Below are 18,369 nucleotides of genomic sequence, written 5' to 3' on the forward strand. Positions count from 1 at the left end.
TGCTTTAGATGTTTTGGCATGGTGCGTCTATATAAACATTTAAAATCCACTTACGGTTTCTATCATGAACATTTATGGCAGTGAGCGGATAATTTTATAAACTAAACTTCCTACATAGGTACGATTTTAAGGCATTGGAATATGCATCGGAGGATCGGCCAGGCCGGACCGACGGCTGCTCGAACGGGCCGTAACATACGAGTATATCCATTTCATGTTGTAACATTGTTTCGAGGCAAACATGTGTTCGATGCGTCCATTTAATAAATAGGTAGGTGTGGATCGACTGATGCGTGTAAACAACGTGGTCTTTCTGGTCAGACCATGACCCTGGCCTTGGGCTGGATAGTGGACATTTAAATTAACTCAGGTCAGGTAAAAATAAATTATATCCGTCTCTGTGAGGGTCGCACTAATGTTAAAAACCATGTCGCTTCATTGTATACAAGAATGGTAGGTAACCATGCAAATTAGCACTCGATAAAAATATATGCCTATTGCCTAAGGTCTTTCTATTTGCCTAAGTTCTATCCGCTGGCATGTTGAGGGATAAATTTTGAAAGACATAACTATTTAAAGGAAAAGGGCCACCTTTAACATGGGGATTGAAACTGAGATAGCCATCTTGTAGCCCGTGTCCGAAAACCTATCTGTCTACCTCCTTACGGCCGATTTCGGCCTCCATTCGTAGTTATCGGCAATTTTAAAAGAAAATACGCCAGGAATGCGTCCTTATCCCAGGAATGCGTTCTTATCCGACAATACAGCCACCCGCGGCGAGGCTTTGTTTTTTTACCAATCAGCTCCAACCAGCTCAGCTTTAACCAATCAGGTTATCTGACACAATCCGACGAGTCTGTCTTTTGAACGCTGATTGGCTTGAGTGTGACGTCATCGCTATGCCATCATACAGTAGGTGCCGTAGAGAGTATCAACATAGTACCAATATGTTAAATAGTTTTAAATACTTTTTCGCGAATTGTGCACTTCTGGCACCAGTTTTAAAAAGAAAATGAAAAATAATAATGTCAAAATGAAAAACAACGATATCTTCATATTTCACGAAGGTGGCCCTTTTCCTTTAATTACGTTTCGGAATCAGAACCTTGCTAACTAGGTTTCGCTACGGATAGCAAACCGGCCTTTTAACCATTTTGCCCTTACTAAGCGAGAGCTCAGGGCTTTAAGTCGATTAAAAAAGTCAAAATAAGAGGAACAGTAGGACCTTCATGTCACTCCCCTGGTGGCAAAGTCGCTTACTGAACTCAAAAGGTGACCGAAACAATCATTTCAATTATTTTCGACACATTTTTCTACTTGAGCTCCTTTCATTCACAAAAACTAATCCGATGCCAGATAATACCTACCTAACGAGAAAATGCATTCATCTTACAATGAGAACGCCCGGAGGACGCCATTGAGTACGACTGCCGGGCGACGTGTGCGGCGGCAGCGGCAGGGGTTCGCCCCTCGACTATAGGTATGCATTGCGAACTGTGGGAACGGGCGGTTGCCCTGGAGCTCCGCCGCGATACGAGTACCTGGCGTGTGACAGCCGGTGTGCGGCCGCGTCACGAGTCACACCGGCCGAGTGACCGTGTCGGAGCGGAGCGGCAGTGACCCCCGACGGCCGGCGGCGGTCGGTCTGGGTCGCCGGGGTCACTCACGGAGTGTTTGGGTGCCCGGTTTGAGTGGGGGTGGGGCAGTGTGGAGACTGGAGAGCCTGGTGGCCAGCAGAGCCTGACGGACCAGATGACGTCGGCTCGTCAAGGAAGGTAGATGCTTGCGCCTACGATACAACTGGACTGCGCTGCAGACCGACTGGAGATCGGCACTAAGCATACAAGATAAGGTATGAAATGTGGAAAACTTCGAGTGGACACATGCACGGACATTTGGGCACCCAATTCTTGTTATTTGTATTGCATATAGATATATCTGATACCGCATCGCATATGCGAATTCGCTTGTAAATGTAAATTGGCGAGCGTTTAAAATGATGTGTTACATGGTGTTACCTACCTTTCAAATGCGTTTAGTACAAGATGTCTCAGTCTGCGTAATTAAAGCGAAGTAAATAAAAATATCACCGAAGCGTTTAGACTCTTAACTGGACATAAAAGAAACTAGGTATCTCTTTCTGGATGGTGAATCGCTTCACTAGATGAATGAATCGCATTCCCCAGTATTTATGTAGTAGCTACCCGTGTGCAAAGTTCATGTATTTATCGCATAGGGACTTAAGCGCGTTTGTGGATATTGATCAACAACAAAATGATATTCAAATAGAACGATATCTTGACGAAGCATCTTTTCTTTTTCTTTCTCAAGTTATATGACGGTGTTTCTCGTTTTCCGTTTTGGGCAACACTGAGGTAAAAGAGAAGATATTTGAAACATTCGAAACACCATATAAGTTTTGTAAATTATCTAACATTTCATTCTTGTATAAGAAAGAGGATGCTGTCGGTTGATTTCGTCCAGTGGCGGCGGAACACCTTCAATCAAGGGGGGGGGGGCACTGCCGATTTTTAGTCTCATTCTTTCCATGCAACGCCAAAAAGGGCAAATGTTAAAATGCCAAAATCAAAGGGGGGCACGGTACCCCGGTGCCCTCCCCGTTTCGCCGCTTATGATCTCGTCAATGTCGAGGGGATGTCTTTTGGGATTAAATACACTGTAACAACTTCCGACTACAATTCCGAGTTGATTGAAGTCCGATTACGCATGTATTGTACATTCCGTTTAAGTCAGGGGTCGGCAACCTTCCTTGGGTACCTGGCTATTTGAGATTTTGAAGCAGCCGGCGGGTCGAAACATAGTATGGTAACCGCGTTTGCACGTACATCTGCACGTCTGCCCGTTTCTGACTGCCGAAGCCGATCGGAGCGGATGGTAAGCGGATGGTGATCGTATGGTGAGCGTGGTTGGCGGCAATGCTCGTAGCCAGCAGTTGTTTAGAAACAGCTACTGACCAAAGCTTAATTTTGCAAGTTTTGTCTAGAATTAGACAGAGGTATTTCGAAATGGTACTAATAAACTCAAGTGAAAAGTAAAGTGAAATAGGTATGTGTAGGAAGAACTATTGTGCCAAAGTACACCTAAGTCACCTTTGCATGTATAAAAAACTTATTTCTGTAGGAACCGCGGGCCGAAACAGAATGCTAGGTATTTGGTTTGGGTCGGTCGTCAGATGGTCGCGGACGGGATCCGGCCCGCGGGCCGTAGGCTACCGACCCCTGGTCTAAACAGACAAAGGCAGCAATAACACATTAAAATATGTTAGTAACGAATGTTGACTGTTGAATGCATTTCACTCTTTTGCTCCTTTTTGTATGTTCCCTGTGGTATTCTGCTTCAGTTCGCCGTATTTATCGATGAGCGAATGACATGGCCGTTTATGGCGTGCCTTCAGCGAAAATGCCGAGGTAGGTCGCTTATCGCAAAGAAACAATGCGATTATGATAAATGGTCATCATTCAAGTTCCAACCATTCAGTTGGACTTCGCAACTTCGTTTGCGCTAAACTAGCTGAACGATTGCATCAGAAGAATAAATGGCTCACGCCCCACACGCGCTTAGTCCTGCTTATGAAGGTGCTTTAGGAGATACAGAAACCCATAAAATAGCAAAGTGCAATAAAACTCTACGCATATTGACACCACATTTGTCGGGGTGCAAATCATCCTTTACTGCGAGTGTCAGATTTTATTTCAGATTTATTTTTAAGCAGCTACCGCCGTGACTTTGAGGGGTACGTTCTGTTGCAGAAAATGCACGGCGACAAAATCCAGGTGTTCGTCACGCGGTCAGCGATGGGTGGCCGAGGAGACGACTGGGCCCGACCCGCGTCACGGCCCACAGAACAGTCGACAGCTGAGCGGAAAAACCAGCGACCGCAGGTTCGATTCCCGGGAATGATTCCCCTCTGAGGTGATGGTGACACTGCTTACCATCTTGTCGTCAGAGTCGAATGTTGGAATGATGCCGTTTTCACGACGGACTATCCGGCGAGTGCACCTAATTTGACCAAATCTGCACCTAATCTCTTTTACAGCAAATATTTTTTATTTTATGCATTTATTTCAGTGTTTTAATCGATGATACTTTCTGATAATATGACAAAGCAGGCATATGAACAATTAGTGCAACCCTAGCTGATAGCTACTAAGAGACACACTGAACCTACTTTGACCAAATCTGCACCTAATCTGCACCAAATGTGCACCAGATGTGTACCAGGTGGCCGTCGTGAAAACGGCTAATATCGCATGCTATAGTGTTAAAAGGGCGCCTCACCTAATGCATTGGAATGTAAGCGTCATATTGTCCATTAATTGTTTTTGAATGTATGGTTTTAAAAGAAAAATTGATTCGAAACGAATTCTGATTCACTCGCTCCTACAATACTTCCCAACATACAGAACCACAGATAACAGTAGTACTACTGTTATCTGTGACAGAACGCATTCAGTTGACACACAAACCATGAAATACCTAATGATCTGTCATCCACCCACTTCCACACTACCTCTGAATCAAATGCTTCACGCGGCGGAAATGCTACCCCGTATCCGGCAGCATGGTAAAACGTCCGCCAAAAGTTGACGGCTACCTGTCACGCTTCGCGAAATTGTCCGTTGCAAAACTCCCGAGTCACGGCAAACTAGCGCACTAAGTTAAGGGGAGGGGACAGGGCTCGGTCAATGCGCCACTTGGGACTGTAGATGATTGGTCAGCATTGCTCGATTCCTACACGATCACCTTTCCGACTGATATGGACAGCCGTGCAAACACATTGGTGTTATTTGATGCTTCCTCCGACAACAGAATGATGATTATGGTCCCTCACGTGTCTTTAGCCATCACTTTAGGAAAATATCCTACGGGCTTACGAACTTGCAAACAATATCACTCTGTAAAGTGGCTTACGTAATGTACATTGTACACGCTATATAGCTTGTTGTTTGTAATTGACTTAGAACAACATGCATATAGTTACGTAAATGGCAATGGGGCCGAAAAAAACAATAACAAAACTCTAATCATACTCGCAATCGAAGGTGCTCGCCTGCGAGCGTACGCATAGCCGTCCTCCCGTGTGACTATCTGTCTGTTTGCATTTGTTTGTCTGTTTGTCTGCAGAGCTTTTGCGGTCGACTGAGGCAGCACGGCAGCGATTACTGCGAGGAAACGTCGCTGCACGGAGTGAAGTACGCGTGCCGCGAAACCAGCTGGAAACGGTACGGAAACTCGCTTTCGGTCAACTCTTCAAGCGTCAAATTACGACATTTTTATAGTCAGCTCGCAGTCATGGTTACTTGCATAGGCAGTAGTAATTGACCACTGACATGCAATGACGGAAGTTGATTAATCTTCCTATGATCATTTACCTGCCGCTAAATGTTCAATGTCGGCTACCTGTGTTGTCCTTTCAGATGCTATTGGATACTGGTGCTGCTAGGCATGGCTATCACGGCTGGTTGGTTGATCTTCAACGTGATCGACAACTTTATCAACTCGCCGACGCTGATCAGCATCGATACGACCGAGTACCCGATTCACAAGGTGCCGTTCCCCGCACTGACCATCTGCAACATGAACAAGATCAACGTGAACCACATCCCTCCCAGCCAGGTGGAGGTGTTCGGCCGGTGAGAATGGTTCAGAGGAGGACATGGTGGGAAAGTGAGACCGGTTAGAACGTGGTCGTGAGGAAGTGAGACCGCGGTTAGACGGTGAGGAAATGTAGCGGCTTAAAAGGTGCTTGGTAGGTAGATTAATAAACCCGCGCATGACGGGGGGGGGGCTCTACAGAGCCCCCCTCCCGTTTTTCGGCAATATCTTCTAAACCGTTGACGGATCAACACGAAACTTGCGGTACGCTCAGCGGCATTAATTTGACACCTTGTGTAATACTTTCAACTTTCTAGCTACCATAGTTTGGCCGGCAATGACGTCAGAGTGACGTCATGTCGGCTGATATCGATGCAAAATATTGAATTACGGCAAACGCTCTCAAGAGCTTAGTTTTAAAGCTAGATCCAATTTCTTTGCATCAGTGGACTACAAATACACGTAGATATCAAACATCTATCTCGAATTTTCGAAATTTTGCAAATTTTAAAAAATATGTTTTGACAATTACAAGAAGTATATTTTTTTATTTTTTCATTTTTTTTATTTTTCGCAAAAACCTGAATATATGTGATAGAACACATACTAATGAACTACTCTAGCCAGTTTTAGCCCAATTTCTTTAAAAATAACCAAGTTATTTACATTATTGTCAAAATTTTACAACTACCTATATATTTTTCAAAACCATTTTTCAGTACGTTTTTGACATCGTACAAAAACATAAATGGCACCATCGTGTTCCTGGCTCAAACTGCATCTGATAGGCACCTTTTTTGTTGAAAAAATGTCATTTTCAAAATTTGACCTTTTCTGACCTGAAAGTGACCTGACCTCCAGTAAATTCAGCTGAAAATGACCTCAAATGACACAGACGACATTGTCTTCGAAATCTACGAGTAACATGGACCATAAAACATGCGTCACGTGACCAATTTATGACATACAATTTTCGTGGCCTAGGATGACCTGGCCTTGACCTGAAAATTTCGAAGTAAAAGTTCGGTACCCTCAGGGTATCTAAGGCATATATCAAGGAGTGCGTAAGCCAAAAATGAGCCTGATCGGACTTGTCAGCCGGCGCGGCGGTCAGAGCCTATATTGTGAACAAGCAGAAATGCCGATAATTTTTACTTTGACCTGACCTGTGACGTCATCGGTGACCTCGAGGTTAATGAAAATAGGTTTCGTTCGACAGTTTTTCCAGGGCTATCAGACGCCGTTTGAATTTGGACGATCGGCCCAGTAGTTTCGGAGATAGGAGGGGGGGGGGCTCTCCAGAGCCCCCCCCCCCCACCTAGTCACTCGCGTTATGGAAAATACCCCAGTCATGCGCGGGTTAATGAGGCATGTCAGGTGGTGAGTCATCCTGACAGTAAAGGTTGCATCTCCAGGCATATCATAACCAGGCTCTGGTCTCCTCATATATATCCGGTCCCGTAGCTCAGTTGGTATAGAGCGTTGGACTTCGCGTGGTGAGAGCACGCGTTCCCGGTTATAACAGTCCGGGTTCGAAGCGCGACGGGCGCTTGACATTTATGGGCCTCCACTCCTAACAGTTATGGCTGCGGTTGGTGGCAGGCCTTAGCCAGGCGAAGTCAGTGAGGGGACCGGCCGTGCGCGGCTATGTGCGCACGTTAAACTTTGGACTCTAAATTCTGTCATAAAACTGGAATTGCGCGATCGGAGGGTAGAGGGCACGGTCACCGCAACAAGCTTCGCTTAGCTCTGTCCTTGTGAATCCTTCCTATCAAGAGGTTCGGACTTATTTTATAAAAAAAAAAAATATCCAGGCTCTTTATATCTCATATCCAGGCTCAATTAAGAAACCAATCTAGTAAGGGTGCGATAATAACACGGTAGAAAAAAGTTTGTTGAATGTCCCTTCTGTCTAAATATGCACAGAGGCCAACACAGCAGGTCCGTGCTATAACAGCAGTGCTTCCTCTGTACGACAGTGAGCGGTTTGACGCCGAGGAGTGGCTGAGCCGCGTGACCAGCATCCTGGATATGGTGTACGCCGGCTGTACCGAGGGACTATGCTCGTCAGAGCAAGAAGAGGACGAACACCTCACGAACCAGGAGATCAAAAAAGTCATACAATTGGTGAGTCATGGGTAACATTAACGGCAGCAGCTGCTGAAACTGAGCGCAGAATTCGAGTTTTCTTGTCACTTTATAACAGGCCAAGTACGACGCACGGTTTTAAAGTGCTCACACAATGTCATAGGCAATTAAAACACTTGCTAGCATTAGTCGTTAGTGTTCAGTTTAAGCCCCTCATAGCAAATATGTAGTTATGTAGCATAGGTAATCGGATATTCGAGTCGTGAAGGGGACACCATTGTAAGACATCGATCACAAATATTGTTTGATCTTGAGTTTGAACTGTTTGACGTTTACAGACGGCGCCGTCATGTGAAGAGATGATGTTCAAATGCTCGTGGAGAGGCACCAACTATCCGTGCTCGGAATTGTTCGAGACGCATCAGACAGACTTTGGCTTCTGCTGTCTCTTCAACGCAGTATACAACGTGTCAAGGTATGCAATATGCATGCAGTTTTACCGAAACTAGATACTGAGACAGAAAAATGAAGAGACCGCAAGTTCCAGCTGGTCTACTTAGCCTGCAGGTTATCATTTCAAAATGTCAAAACAGGCTTGCTTATAGGTAGGTATGCATTGTATTTATAAATAAACATCACGTATGTCAGCCGATCGTTTCTGGGACGTGCCTTTGGGGGCCTGGAGGGCATTCATCCCACCTGTTTCTGTTGTCCGAGCACGTTTCCACTTTCAGGGAGGACGAGATCCGCTACTCGGGCGCCGGGGACACGAACGGTCTCACGGTGATGATCGACGCCAGACGATACGAGTACTTCATGTCGAATTTTCTCTCCGTAGGGTTCAAGGTGAGAGCAGCTGCAAAAAGTGCATTAAAACCCTAACCCCCCCCCCCACACACACACACACAAGATGCACAAACACAAAGGCCTGAACAGCAGCTGCCGAGAGCGAGACAACGTGCATCGCTGTTAGCTTTTATATAATTCACGCATTAATTTAGTGCGCTAACTGCTAAGTGTTCCAGCTTCCGTACCTTTAAAAACATGCATTGCACGAGTATCTACGTAGCAAATATTTAAGAACCAGCAACGAACTATCAGCAAGAATGTTATAGCTTTTTGGTATTTAGGCTCAGCGTGAAAGGGAAATGCAGATCAGACAGCGATGAATGGTAATGCTTTGCTTTATAATACTTTGTTAATCCGTTTATCTGTCCGGCGCCGCTTCAGCTGCTGGTGCACGGCAGTCATGACGAGCCCGAGGTGGGGGAGCGGGGCATGGCCGTGCCTCCCGGTCAGGAGATCTTCGTGGCCGTCGGGGCTGAGCAGACTTTTACAACAAGTGAGTTGGCTTAGTACGGGTGCTCGTGCAAGGATCAACAATCTAAGGTGCAAGTGTAGTCTGCAAAAATATTCATTCTGTAATATCTTTAAACATTTAGAGGGTATTTATTTATGTTTCCAGAGCTTCATGAACATAACGACTTAACTAACGTATGAGTTACTTAAGCTAGCAATGTTTTATGGCTACGTTTATGGTTATTACAGAAAGAGCGGTTGAGAAGTTCACCCCCCAAAAAAGGAATTGTTTCAAAGAAGATGAAGTTAAGCTCCAGTTTACCGATACTCCAATATACACTCTGGCAAACTGTCTCATCAGTCACGAAGCTGAAGAACTGCACAAAAAGTGCGGCTGCGTCGCGTATTATATGCCAGGTAAGCATCGGAAATGATGGACGTTTAAAATGGCGACTAAATTAGCCAACTCTACGTCATTTATAATGGTAATGCAACTCGCTGATGATTGTAGGACTCGCGATAGTTGACCTATTCAGATAATGATCATTTTCATGAGTGAAACATACCTTAATCAAAATTATCATTGTGCTATATCAAGAAGTAGGTATGTCAAAATTAATGAATTGCATCCACCTTATGTCTCTACCACTCACTAATGGAGTATCATAAAATGCTACTCATTTCCATATAATCAACTTCAAACGTTACGGTAGTCTTAGTCGGTTTAAGTAGTGCAGGAAAGTGAATCCATTGGCCAGATCTGGTGACTTGAATTATCGTTTCAGGCAATGGCGAGTTATGCCACGAAAATGACATGCCCTGTCTGCATAATTATTTGGGTAAGATTCTAATGCAAGGTAGGTATCTCGTTTGAGAGGTCCATCGATCAGTGCATCAAGGTTCAAGGTTCGCACCATGGACCAGTTATAAATTCTTAAGTGCGCATCATGCCGTTTGTGTAGCGCTCTTTCGCAATAACGTTGCAGTGTATTGTATTCAACTTATAACGCTTTTTTCATTTCAATTTATTCATTTATTTATTTATTTATTTATTTATTTATTTATTTATTTATTTATTCATGCATTTCTTTATTTATTCATTTGTGCGATGAATAACCCAATGCATGTTTGAGCTGCAGTTCCAAATAGTTGCTTTTTAGATTGATGAAACTTTACCAGAAAGACAAGTCACGAAGGTGCAAACTAGCTTTATGTTGTGAGCTTTCATTTCAACCACTGACTTAACATCGAGCAAAGTTAAAATATGTAAAGCAATGATACCAAAGAAAATAAAGATGAAACGTATTTTACACGCCGCTTCCATCCCATCCAGACCACATTAGAACTGTAAATCTCCTTTGAAGAAACGACATAGGTCTATCTGCGTTCTCCACAGAACGACTATCAAAAGACTTTGAGCTGAGTACCCACTTTTGGGACAACTGTCTGCCTGCGTGCGACGAGACCAAGTACTGGACGGAGCTCTCCAGCTCGCAGTTCCCCAGCCCGGAGCTCATCAGAAACGACGCCTTCACGGACACCTTTCAGGCGATCCTCGAGAGAATCTGCTTCGCCGTCGATAAAAACAACTTCGGAGAATGGGTGAGAGGGATAACGTGGTTGACATGATGACCCCTTCAAACCCCCACCCCACCAACCCCTCCAACTCTGCATGAGTTGTTGCAGGCATAAGCACTAAGACAATGATGAAATAGAAATAACACTTGAATAGGCGCACATAAATTCTTGCATGTAGCTCGGTCAGATAAGGACAGCTATGGTTTAATGTGCTATTTTATTATACTTGTATTTACGGTCGAGAGAGAGAATAGATTCAATGGGGTGAATAGCTGCGGCTTCTTGTTAGCTTCTGATCGAAGAAGTTGACCGGTTGTTGCCTTCTGTTGTTATACCTGATAACAGTTACCTGACATTACCTCTCTGTTACCCGATGTTACCCTTCCGTGGTGCAGGACGACATGATCCAGCCGCACTGCCCTATGGTGACCAGTGGGAAGACCATGGAGCTGATCTCGACCAACGCCACACTGTCGGCTAACTTGTACGACATGGCCGTCCAGTATGCACAGTAAGACCACATGAACGTGTGCCATCCGGCTCAACGGAACGTCTTCACTTAAAGGTAGTGTGCCAGCTTTCTTGGACCGTATGGAGTTAATGGCCCAGATAAGGAGAACCGGATTTTTAGAACTTATCCATACCTTCAAAACTCATGGAAACGTCTTAAATTCTTCAAATTTTGAGTACCCCAGTGCGAAATTCGCCCCGACGGGTTGTCGGTCGTACCCCAACCACATTTCACACCACTATGAACAATAAATGCACACACTGAAATCGCTATTACCGATATGCTCATCCAATCAAGTTTCGATAAACCCGTTCATCATCATCTCCTGCGGTTTCGAACACGCCTGTTAGGTGGCTTCTGATGCTCGTCGAGGTCGGAATTTCCAAATACGCGTGGTGCGTCGGGCCGCGCGCTCTGACTTCGGTCAAGAAAAATGCGTCAGCTGATCATTGTCATTTCTGCCACTTGCGTGTGGTGAAATGGGGTCATAACTTATAAGACGGCTTTTTCATATCAATTATTTTACATAAAATAATATTTCAAACCATAAATAATGTTCGACAGCCAAATAAAAGAAACAATACCAATACGGGCTTACAGTTTAAGGCTCGACATTGTGTTGTCTACGATTAGACAGCTGATAACTCATTCCCGTACGTCGTATGGTCGTAACACTATAATGACCTTTGCTTATTGTCACAAGTGCGCCGCATTCGCGATTGTTGCCCGACGCCTGTTTGCAGGTGAGCCCACTACAGTTGTTATACATATCTAAAAACCGAAAAACTTTTAGGCGAAAAAGGCACTATTCCAGGCGGCATTTTTGATTTTTTTTTTGCGATATTAGGTAAAAACAGAAGCTTCTTATCCTAGGAAAAATAAAATGGGAAATCTTTCAAAGGTGGCACACTACCTTTAAGTTACCTAATTTTATGCTGTTTCATGCGCACATTTTAAGTGTCAGAACTTTATTGCAACATTTTAAAGAGGAAATGATTGATTGCGTCGACATTGTTTCATTAGCAAGACTACGCAAACGCCTAACAAATGCTCATGTTCATTTGCTGACAACCTCATTTTTTAGGGAAAACATGGCAAAGGTTCACTTTTATTTCAAGACGAATTCGGCCACCCGCTACAAACGTGATGTCGTTTTCACCAACGATCAGCTAATCGGTAAGCTGGCTTTTTTGAAGTCGGAAAATGTGTGTGGGCACATAGTTTGAAATAGGGTAGCCTGGGGCAAGACGCCCCAGATAATTTATTTTGCTACATAACTTTTGTCCCACATCACCTGGAAGGCTAACTTTGTGCTCAATGCGTTCTTTGGACATTTTACTTTAAATTCCACACCTCAAATTCATTCACTTATGATCGGACTCCTAGCTAGGAAGTGATTTGTGAAGCAACTGCAAATGGGGCATTTTGCCCCAACCCCAGGGCAAAACGCCCCACGGCCTGGGGCAAGAAGCCCCATACTCTAGATTAAAGATTAAACATGCTAGTTGACTTAAATCTTATATGAGAGGTCTGATAGACCTTGGGAAGCACGGCACTGAAGTTAGCTCCTTCCATCCTATCAGGTGTTCAGCTATGACACTATTGTATGAGCAGGTTTTTCACCTGCCTCATAAGGCCAAATAATAAATTATTGCAAGGGAAATGTGAACAAAATACTCCCTTTGCCATCCCGTTGCTGAGAAAAGTACATATAAATGCATAGAAACTTACTGTTAGCCAGCTACCGAACATTAGGAAGTGGGTAGTCCGAACAACACATGAGGTAAAACGCCCCATGGGGCGTTTTGCCCCGCGACCTACTGGGGCGTTTTACCCCATCACGTTGTTCTGTCAGAGAACAACGCCTTGCACTCCAGCAGGGCATAATTTAACACGAACCAACCCGCCATTATAAGCGTTAGATAAAGTTGTTCAAAATACATAAAAGTCGTTAACCTGATGTGGACCATAAAAGAACGCCATGATGCATAAGTTGACAACAAAACATAAAAATCACTCCAAAAACACATTTTTGGCTATATCTCCCTAAAGAGTCATCACAATTTCTTTCCAGTCTGCTCATATAATGATCATATAGCGCACGTTTTATAGAAGAGATGCTGTTTCTCCAGAACCTTGCCAGTTCCGAGAAACATCGGTGAGGCGTTTTACCTCGGCGGGGCGACTTGCCCCGGTCTACCCTATTTGCAATGATGCCATTATTTAAAAGGTACTCTTAGCCGATCCCAGTCAATATTAAATGACAGACTTTACACAGGCCCCAAACATGAAGCATAAGACATCGTGCTTCTTCTGCCCTCACCAACTAGTAGTTCCACGTCGTTCAATAGAGGGCAGTCAAACTCGAGTCGATAGCTTTAGCAGTCAGTACAGTGCAGCGTTTTATTTTGGCCCTATCTATCTGTATACCTTCTGTCTACTCCCTGGGCCTATTTCTGAACAGCAGCGCTAGTCCTTGTGGCATGATATCGTTTTCTGGTGTAAGCCAGTGCTTGTTCACTTTTCTTTCCAGCCAACATCGGTGGACTCCTGGGCCTCTTCATGGGATTTTCCATCGTCTCTGTCTTTGAGCTAATCTACTTCTTCATTCTGAACCACTTCAAGGGCGACACAAAGGGAACACAAAGTGTAACGCCAGTCACAAAACAACCCGGATAATAATGGAGGGGCATGAGCAGAGGTCGAGCTGAGAAGAAATGTGTCGATCCATTATGATTGTCCCAGTCCCAGCATGCAGTGTGACAGGAACTCGTGGGGTTGTGTAGGGGACCTCTTCTATAGCAGTGGGTGGCGTTTGACTCAAGCAAGGTTTTGCAGAGCCTTGTTAGCTACCGATCGACTTCGAACGCCTATCTCGCGCTACTTTTGGTCGGTGACGATAGTTGATGAATGAACACACAGCTACCTGTAGTAGGTAGCTGTGTGCGATACCGCGATATTGATGGTTGTTTGCATTCTACACTTTTATCACATATTTTAAGTGTATTTTACGCGTGAAATAATTTCTGTCACCTGATCCTATTCAATTGGAATTGTCGTAAAAATTATTTCAGCAAAATGGCGGGTGTCGACTGAAAAGCTCATTTTAGCCTGAAATGTCCATCGCCTCACTCAGCAAAATAAATTAAATTTGTAGGTTTTTCCTGTTTTTATTTTCTCCTCTAAAGACAGCAAAACATTACTTTTAAAATTAGCCGACCGTGTTTACCTAACACGAATTAAGTCAAATAAATTAAAAGTTCAAGCTTCAAATCTTAAATGTTTTTCTAACTTTAAAGTAGATATAATACCTAACGCTGACAATTTATGGATGAAAAAGATTAACAGAAAATTAATAAGTGCTCTTAATGTCAATCTTTTTTGGACGTGGTGTGCTGACTCAAATCAATGTGATATGATAGCCTTAGAAGCATGTCAAATGCACTAAATTGCGATATCGAGTCACACTCACTGTAGTGGTGCAGGGCACGAGCAAAAGAGCTTTAGTTCACCAATAGATATTTTTGGACTGCCTCCAGGCTTCAAGATTATTTTCCCTTATATGTCCTTGTGTAGCTCTTGCAAAGGACTCGGAACACATTTAGCAATTTCAGAATTCATTGATCATGTTCGAATAACTTTCGAATTTCATGATCATGTTCGAATTTCTTTCGCCTCTTTTCGTCCTTTCTTGTTACAGGTAAACAAACGACACCACACTTGAAATGTGATACCGGTACTCAAGCAAACTAGCACTGAAAAGCAAAACAATGCCGCCCGATGTCATATCGATATAATTGCTCAAATATTTAACAAACAACGAAAATACTCGCGTTATTATCAAATCATTGATATCATTATTGTGATTATTTTCATGTCAATTTTAAAAGCAACATGTGTCGTAAGCTTGATCTATTAGTTATGTATTTAAGATTAAGTGTCGATGAACTTGTTACCCTGTATAGAATATAGCTGTGGGAAAGGTGTGCAGGCACATGGATAAGCAATAAAGCATGCTTACAAAATGGCGTCAAAAGATGTAGATAGCGCCGATACGTTTCGTTGATGATGGGCTGTTACAATGCAAGCGTATATCATAAAAGGACTGTTCATACTCGTCGCTAAATGAATCATGTGTGCCTTTTTCCACAACATCATGAATCTTTATTGATCTGTGTGCCTCACTCTACACTTCATTATAATAAAATAAATATTTCTTTAAATATTGCGCTGTTTCTGTTTTTTTCTTAATATACAAGGAACTTTTTCCTCCGCGCCTCACTGTTTCAAATTTCATAGCTCATAGAGATGCCGTCGCACTGTCCTCATGTAGTCGGTATAGTTAGGTGCGGCTCAACAATACCTATCAATGAGTCGTTTTTTCCTAAGGTACTAACTAGCTACAACTGATCGGAAATCGTTCCTGACTTCAATATTTCACAAATGTCCTGTTGTATTAACTGAGCAAGGATGCAAAACCAGACAATTAGGTATACGTGACACGGATTCCGAAAGGGGTTTTTATAGGAGTTCAAGAGTAGGGGAGAGTCAATGACCACAGAAAACATTCTTAAAACGTTTTGATGTCAATTTGGGTTAATTTTATTTTATGGCATTGACAATCAACAGTGACGTACGCACATAAACCAATTGGCCTAATGAGAGTACGGTAGAAACATCGTTTTCACAAAGAGCCACATAAAGCGCCGTCTGAGTGCCGCGCCGGTGTGGTGGCGCCTGGCCCGCGCCGCTGGTCCCAGGACCCGCCGGCTCGTCTGCACCGGCCTGCAGCGCGAGGCGCCGCGGGCACACACACGGGTCAGAGGTGGGGTCAGAGCAGAGGCGCGGCGCGGCGCGGCGCGGCGGCGGCTCGCGGTCCGACGGACAGTCAGCTCGGCGGACGCGGCGGAGTCCGGCTCCCGGCGCAGTTCGTGACGGCAGTTCAGCTCTCGGAGCTCCGGCAGCTTAGCTGAGCTCCTGCAGCGGCCCGAACAGGTAGACGGCGCCGATCGTCTCGTCAGGGTTGCCGATGAACTGGGCGTACAGCTCCTGGAAGCGCTTGATGTCGATGCCGCCCTTCTTCTTGTCCTCCGGCTGCCAACAAAAAGATGGGTGAGTCATACGGCCGCTCACGGGAAGACAGGCGAGTCATGTGACTGCCAACGGGAAGATGGACGAGCTATCGCTCTAACGGCGACCGGACGGGTGGGTGCCACTGGCTTATCGTGTAGACACGCCCGACCATCGTTAATTAGCTGGCTGGCAGTCGGCCGTGCGTTAAACTGTCCAACTGACAGATGGAGACAAAACAGACATCAGCTCGCGTCGTTCGACTAACAAATGACACAGAAAATGGCAGAGGTTGACGTGTTTCGTTTGTTTCCAAACAGGCTCCGATGTTCTGATTGGTGTTCGCAAACGCAGACTGTTTTTTAGACGCCATTGTTTATAACTACGCCTCCAGTGTATGTAGAACTATGCACTATTACTTTCCCAGGAAGTTCCCTGTTCCTGTTAAATAATATAATGAAAACAATAAGAGAAATGATTTTGATCCCAGCTTATTCTCGCCAGTTGACCCCTAATGTATTTCCCAATTGGATTTCGGTAGCCCGGAGGCAGTGGTTGCGTAATCCGATTACGCCGTCGCCGCCGGCGGCTACGGGAGGTGACTTTCCATGTCGCTAGTCCGCTGGGAGACGGGAGCGGCGGCCAGTAATAATGCGCATCAAACCCGTGCCTCCCACTGGGGACGGCCTGCAATAGGGCCGGTGGCCGTATATGGCAGCGGCCGGCCACCGGGGCCGCCTCGGCCGCCGCCAATATGGATGAAACAGCGTCACGGGCTAGTGGCTTTATCAGCGGGCTGTGGCGACTTCAGGGAACAGCTCAGACACAGTCTGGCTGCAAAAACGTGTCAGATTAGCCTTTGGCTGCTCCTTGGAGATGTATTGGTGAGTGACCAGTAGCCAGTGGCCATTTTACTTTCAGAAGAAAAGAAAATTAAGAAAGCTTCAACCCCATAAGATCACAGAAAACATTCCTACGGGGACAAGAAAGCGTCTTGAGTGGCAATAAAATAATTCAGCCAATGAGAACAGACAGATGAGCTGACAATAATATTAGCATGGATTCACGTGTAATACCTAAATCGCTCGTATTCTAATCCTTAGCGAACGTGGCCTGGCTCTAGCTACCATTCCAATACACCGTTCCGAACCACTGCTGACTGCACCGGCGGCCGCTTTGAACCGGGTCACTTTTAGAGCGGCGCGAAGTGAGCCGCGTTCGTAAAAATACCACCGGCGGCGTGCCGTTCGATGGGCGCGCCACAACAGTCGTGTTGGCGGCCGAACAATGCCAATTTGTCCGTGGTCAGGAGACGCACCGGTGGCTGGCCGGCCAAGATCGGATCGCATTCCGGCAGAAGGGGAGCGCTGAGGGGGCTCGGTGAAGGAGCGCCGCCAGGTCACAGGATGGGGATGAGGGACAGGTCAGGTTACCGGGAGAATAAATGATCGGGAGCGTCGGCGAGAAAATGGCGAGGTGTAAGAGTTTTGTTTTGATGGTGGCAGGTGAGGTGAGAAAAGGTGGAATTGTGGATTGCGAAATCAAACGCTACTGAGGACACCTGAAATTAATCTCTAACAAAAGAAACAGTTTCTTAAAAGTGCCTATTACTGTTTTCTATTGTAAAAGAAATTTAGTGTTCCTTTTCTGATGACAGCAAAAGACGAAATTAAGCCCGGTAAGGTGCGGTGATTTTTTATTGTAGACTGACGATAAAGCTCATTAGCATGCAGTTCAAAACACGGGTGGAGAATTGTGCTGGACTGGGGGTGCTCGAGCTCTCCCAATTCCACGCCGGCCACGCCGGCTTGGCTTTGGAGCCGCGGCCGGGCGGCGCGGGTCAAGGTCACCGCTAGGCGGCGGCGGATTTGCTGCGCCCGAGCACCCCCAGCTGGTCACAATTCTCCACCTATGGTTCAAAATCCCCGAGTTATACTCGTAAGACGTTGAGTTTGTTTTTCATGTGCGACTGCTGGACATCAGTTACAAGGACACTAGTCAAAATCGTCATAGGGACCGAAGAGATGCCAGCTATTGCATCGAACTCCATCCAAGCTGGGTGACGGCTGTTGGTCGCACCATTCTTCGAGTTACAGCACAGGGCTTGTATAGCGTCTGAATTACAGGGCTCGTGGCGCCCGAGTTACAGAGCGGAGCGCGAGGCGGCCGAGTTACAGCTCGTGGCGGGCGACAGGTAGCCAGTGCAC

The 18,369-nt window shown here is 45.3% G+C and overlaps 2 protein-coding genes across 10 annotated transcripts in view; one reads left to right on the plus strand and one right to left on the minus strand.

Annotated features, from left to right (window-relative positions):
- The first annotated feature begins 4,913 nt into the window (after window positions 1-4,913).
- LOC122385644 (sodium channel protein Nach-like) lies at window positions 4,914-15,317 on the plus strand. Its single transcript, XM_043374032.1, has 12 exons — window positions 4,914-5,243; window positions 5,439-5,654; window positions 7,596-7,743; window positions 8,043-8,179; window positions 8,439-8,550; window positions 8,935-9,046; window positions 9,253-9,420; window positions 9,789-9,842; window positions 10,400-10,605; window positions 10,977-11,092; window positions 12,177-12,268; window positions 13,626-15,317. Exons 2-12 carry the CDS (start codon window positions 5,467-5,469, stop codon window positions 13,769-13,771), a joined length of 1,479 nt encoding a protein of 492 aa, XP_043229967.1. The 5' UTR covers window positions 4,914-5,243; window positions 5,439-5,466; the 3' UTR covers window positions 13,772-15,317.
- Window positions 15,318-15,680: 363 nt separating this feature from the next.
- Window positions 15,681-18,369, minus strand: part of LOC122385645 (sarcoplasmic calcium-binding protein 1-like) — a 35,399-nt gene continuing 32,710 nt past the window's right edge. For all 9 annotated transcript variants that reach the window (XM_043374036.1, XM_043374037.1, XM_043374039.1 and 6 more), the window contains one exon: window positions 15,681-16,186. In XM_043374036.1, coding sequence (XP_043229971.1) covers window positions 16,058-16,186 — 129 coding nt within the window. In that variant the 3' untranslated portion in view covers window positions 15,681-16,057. The remainder of the gene's footprint in view (window positions 16,187-18,369) is intronic.

Source organism: Amphibalanus amphitrite, unplaced genomic scaffold (genome assembly GCF_019059575.1).
Source record: "Amphibalanus amphitrite isolate SeventyFive unplaced genomic scaffold, NRLGWU_Aamphi_draft 000226F_arrow, whole genome shotgun sequence".
Lineage (NCBI taxonomy): Eukaryota > Metazoa > Arthropoda > Thecostraca > Balanomorpha > Balanidae > Amphibalanus > Amphibalanus amphitrite.

Bases quoted from the DNA above. Each gene is read 5' to 3' on its own strand.
- LOC122385644 (XM_043374032.1), top strand. From the start codon at position 5,467: ATGGCTATCACGGCTGGTTGGTTGATCTTCAACGTGATCGACAACTTT. The intron at 7,744-8,042 runs GTGAGTCATGGG...TGACGTTTACAG, and splicing joins TCAAAAAAGTCATACAATTG to ACGGCGCCGTCATGTGAAGA. The intron at 9,421-9,788 runs GTAAGCATCGGA...TTATCGTTTCAG, and splicing joins CGTCGCGTATTATATGCCAG to GCAATGGCGAGTTATGCCAC.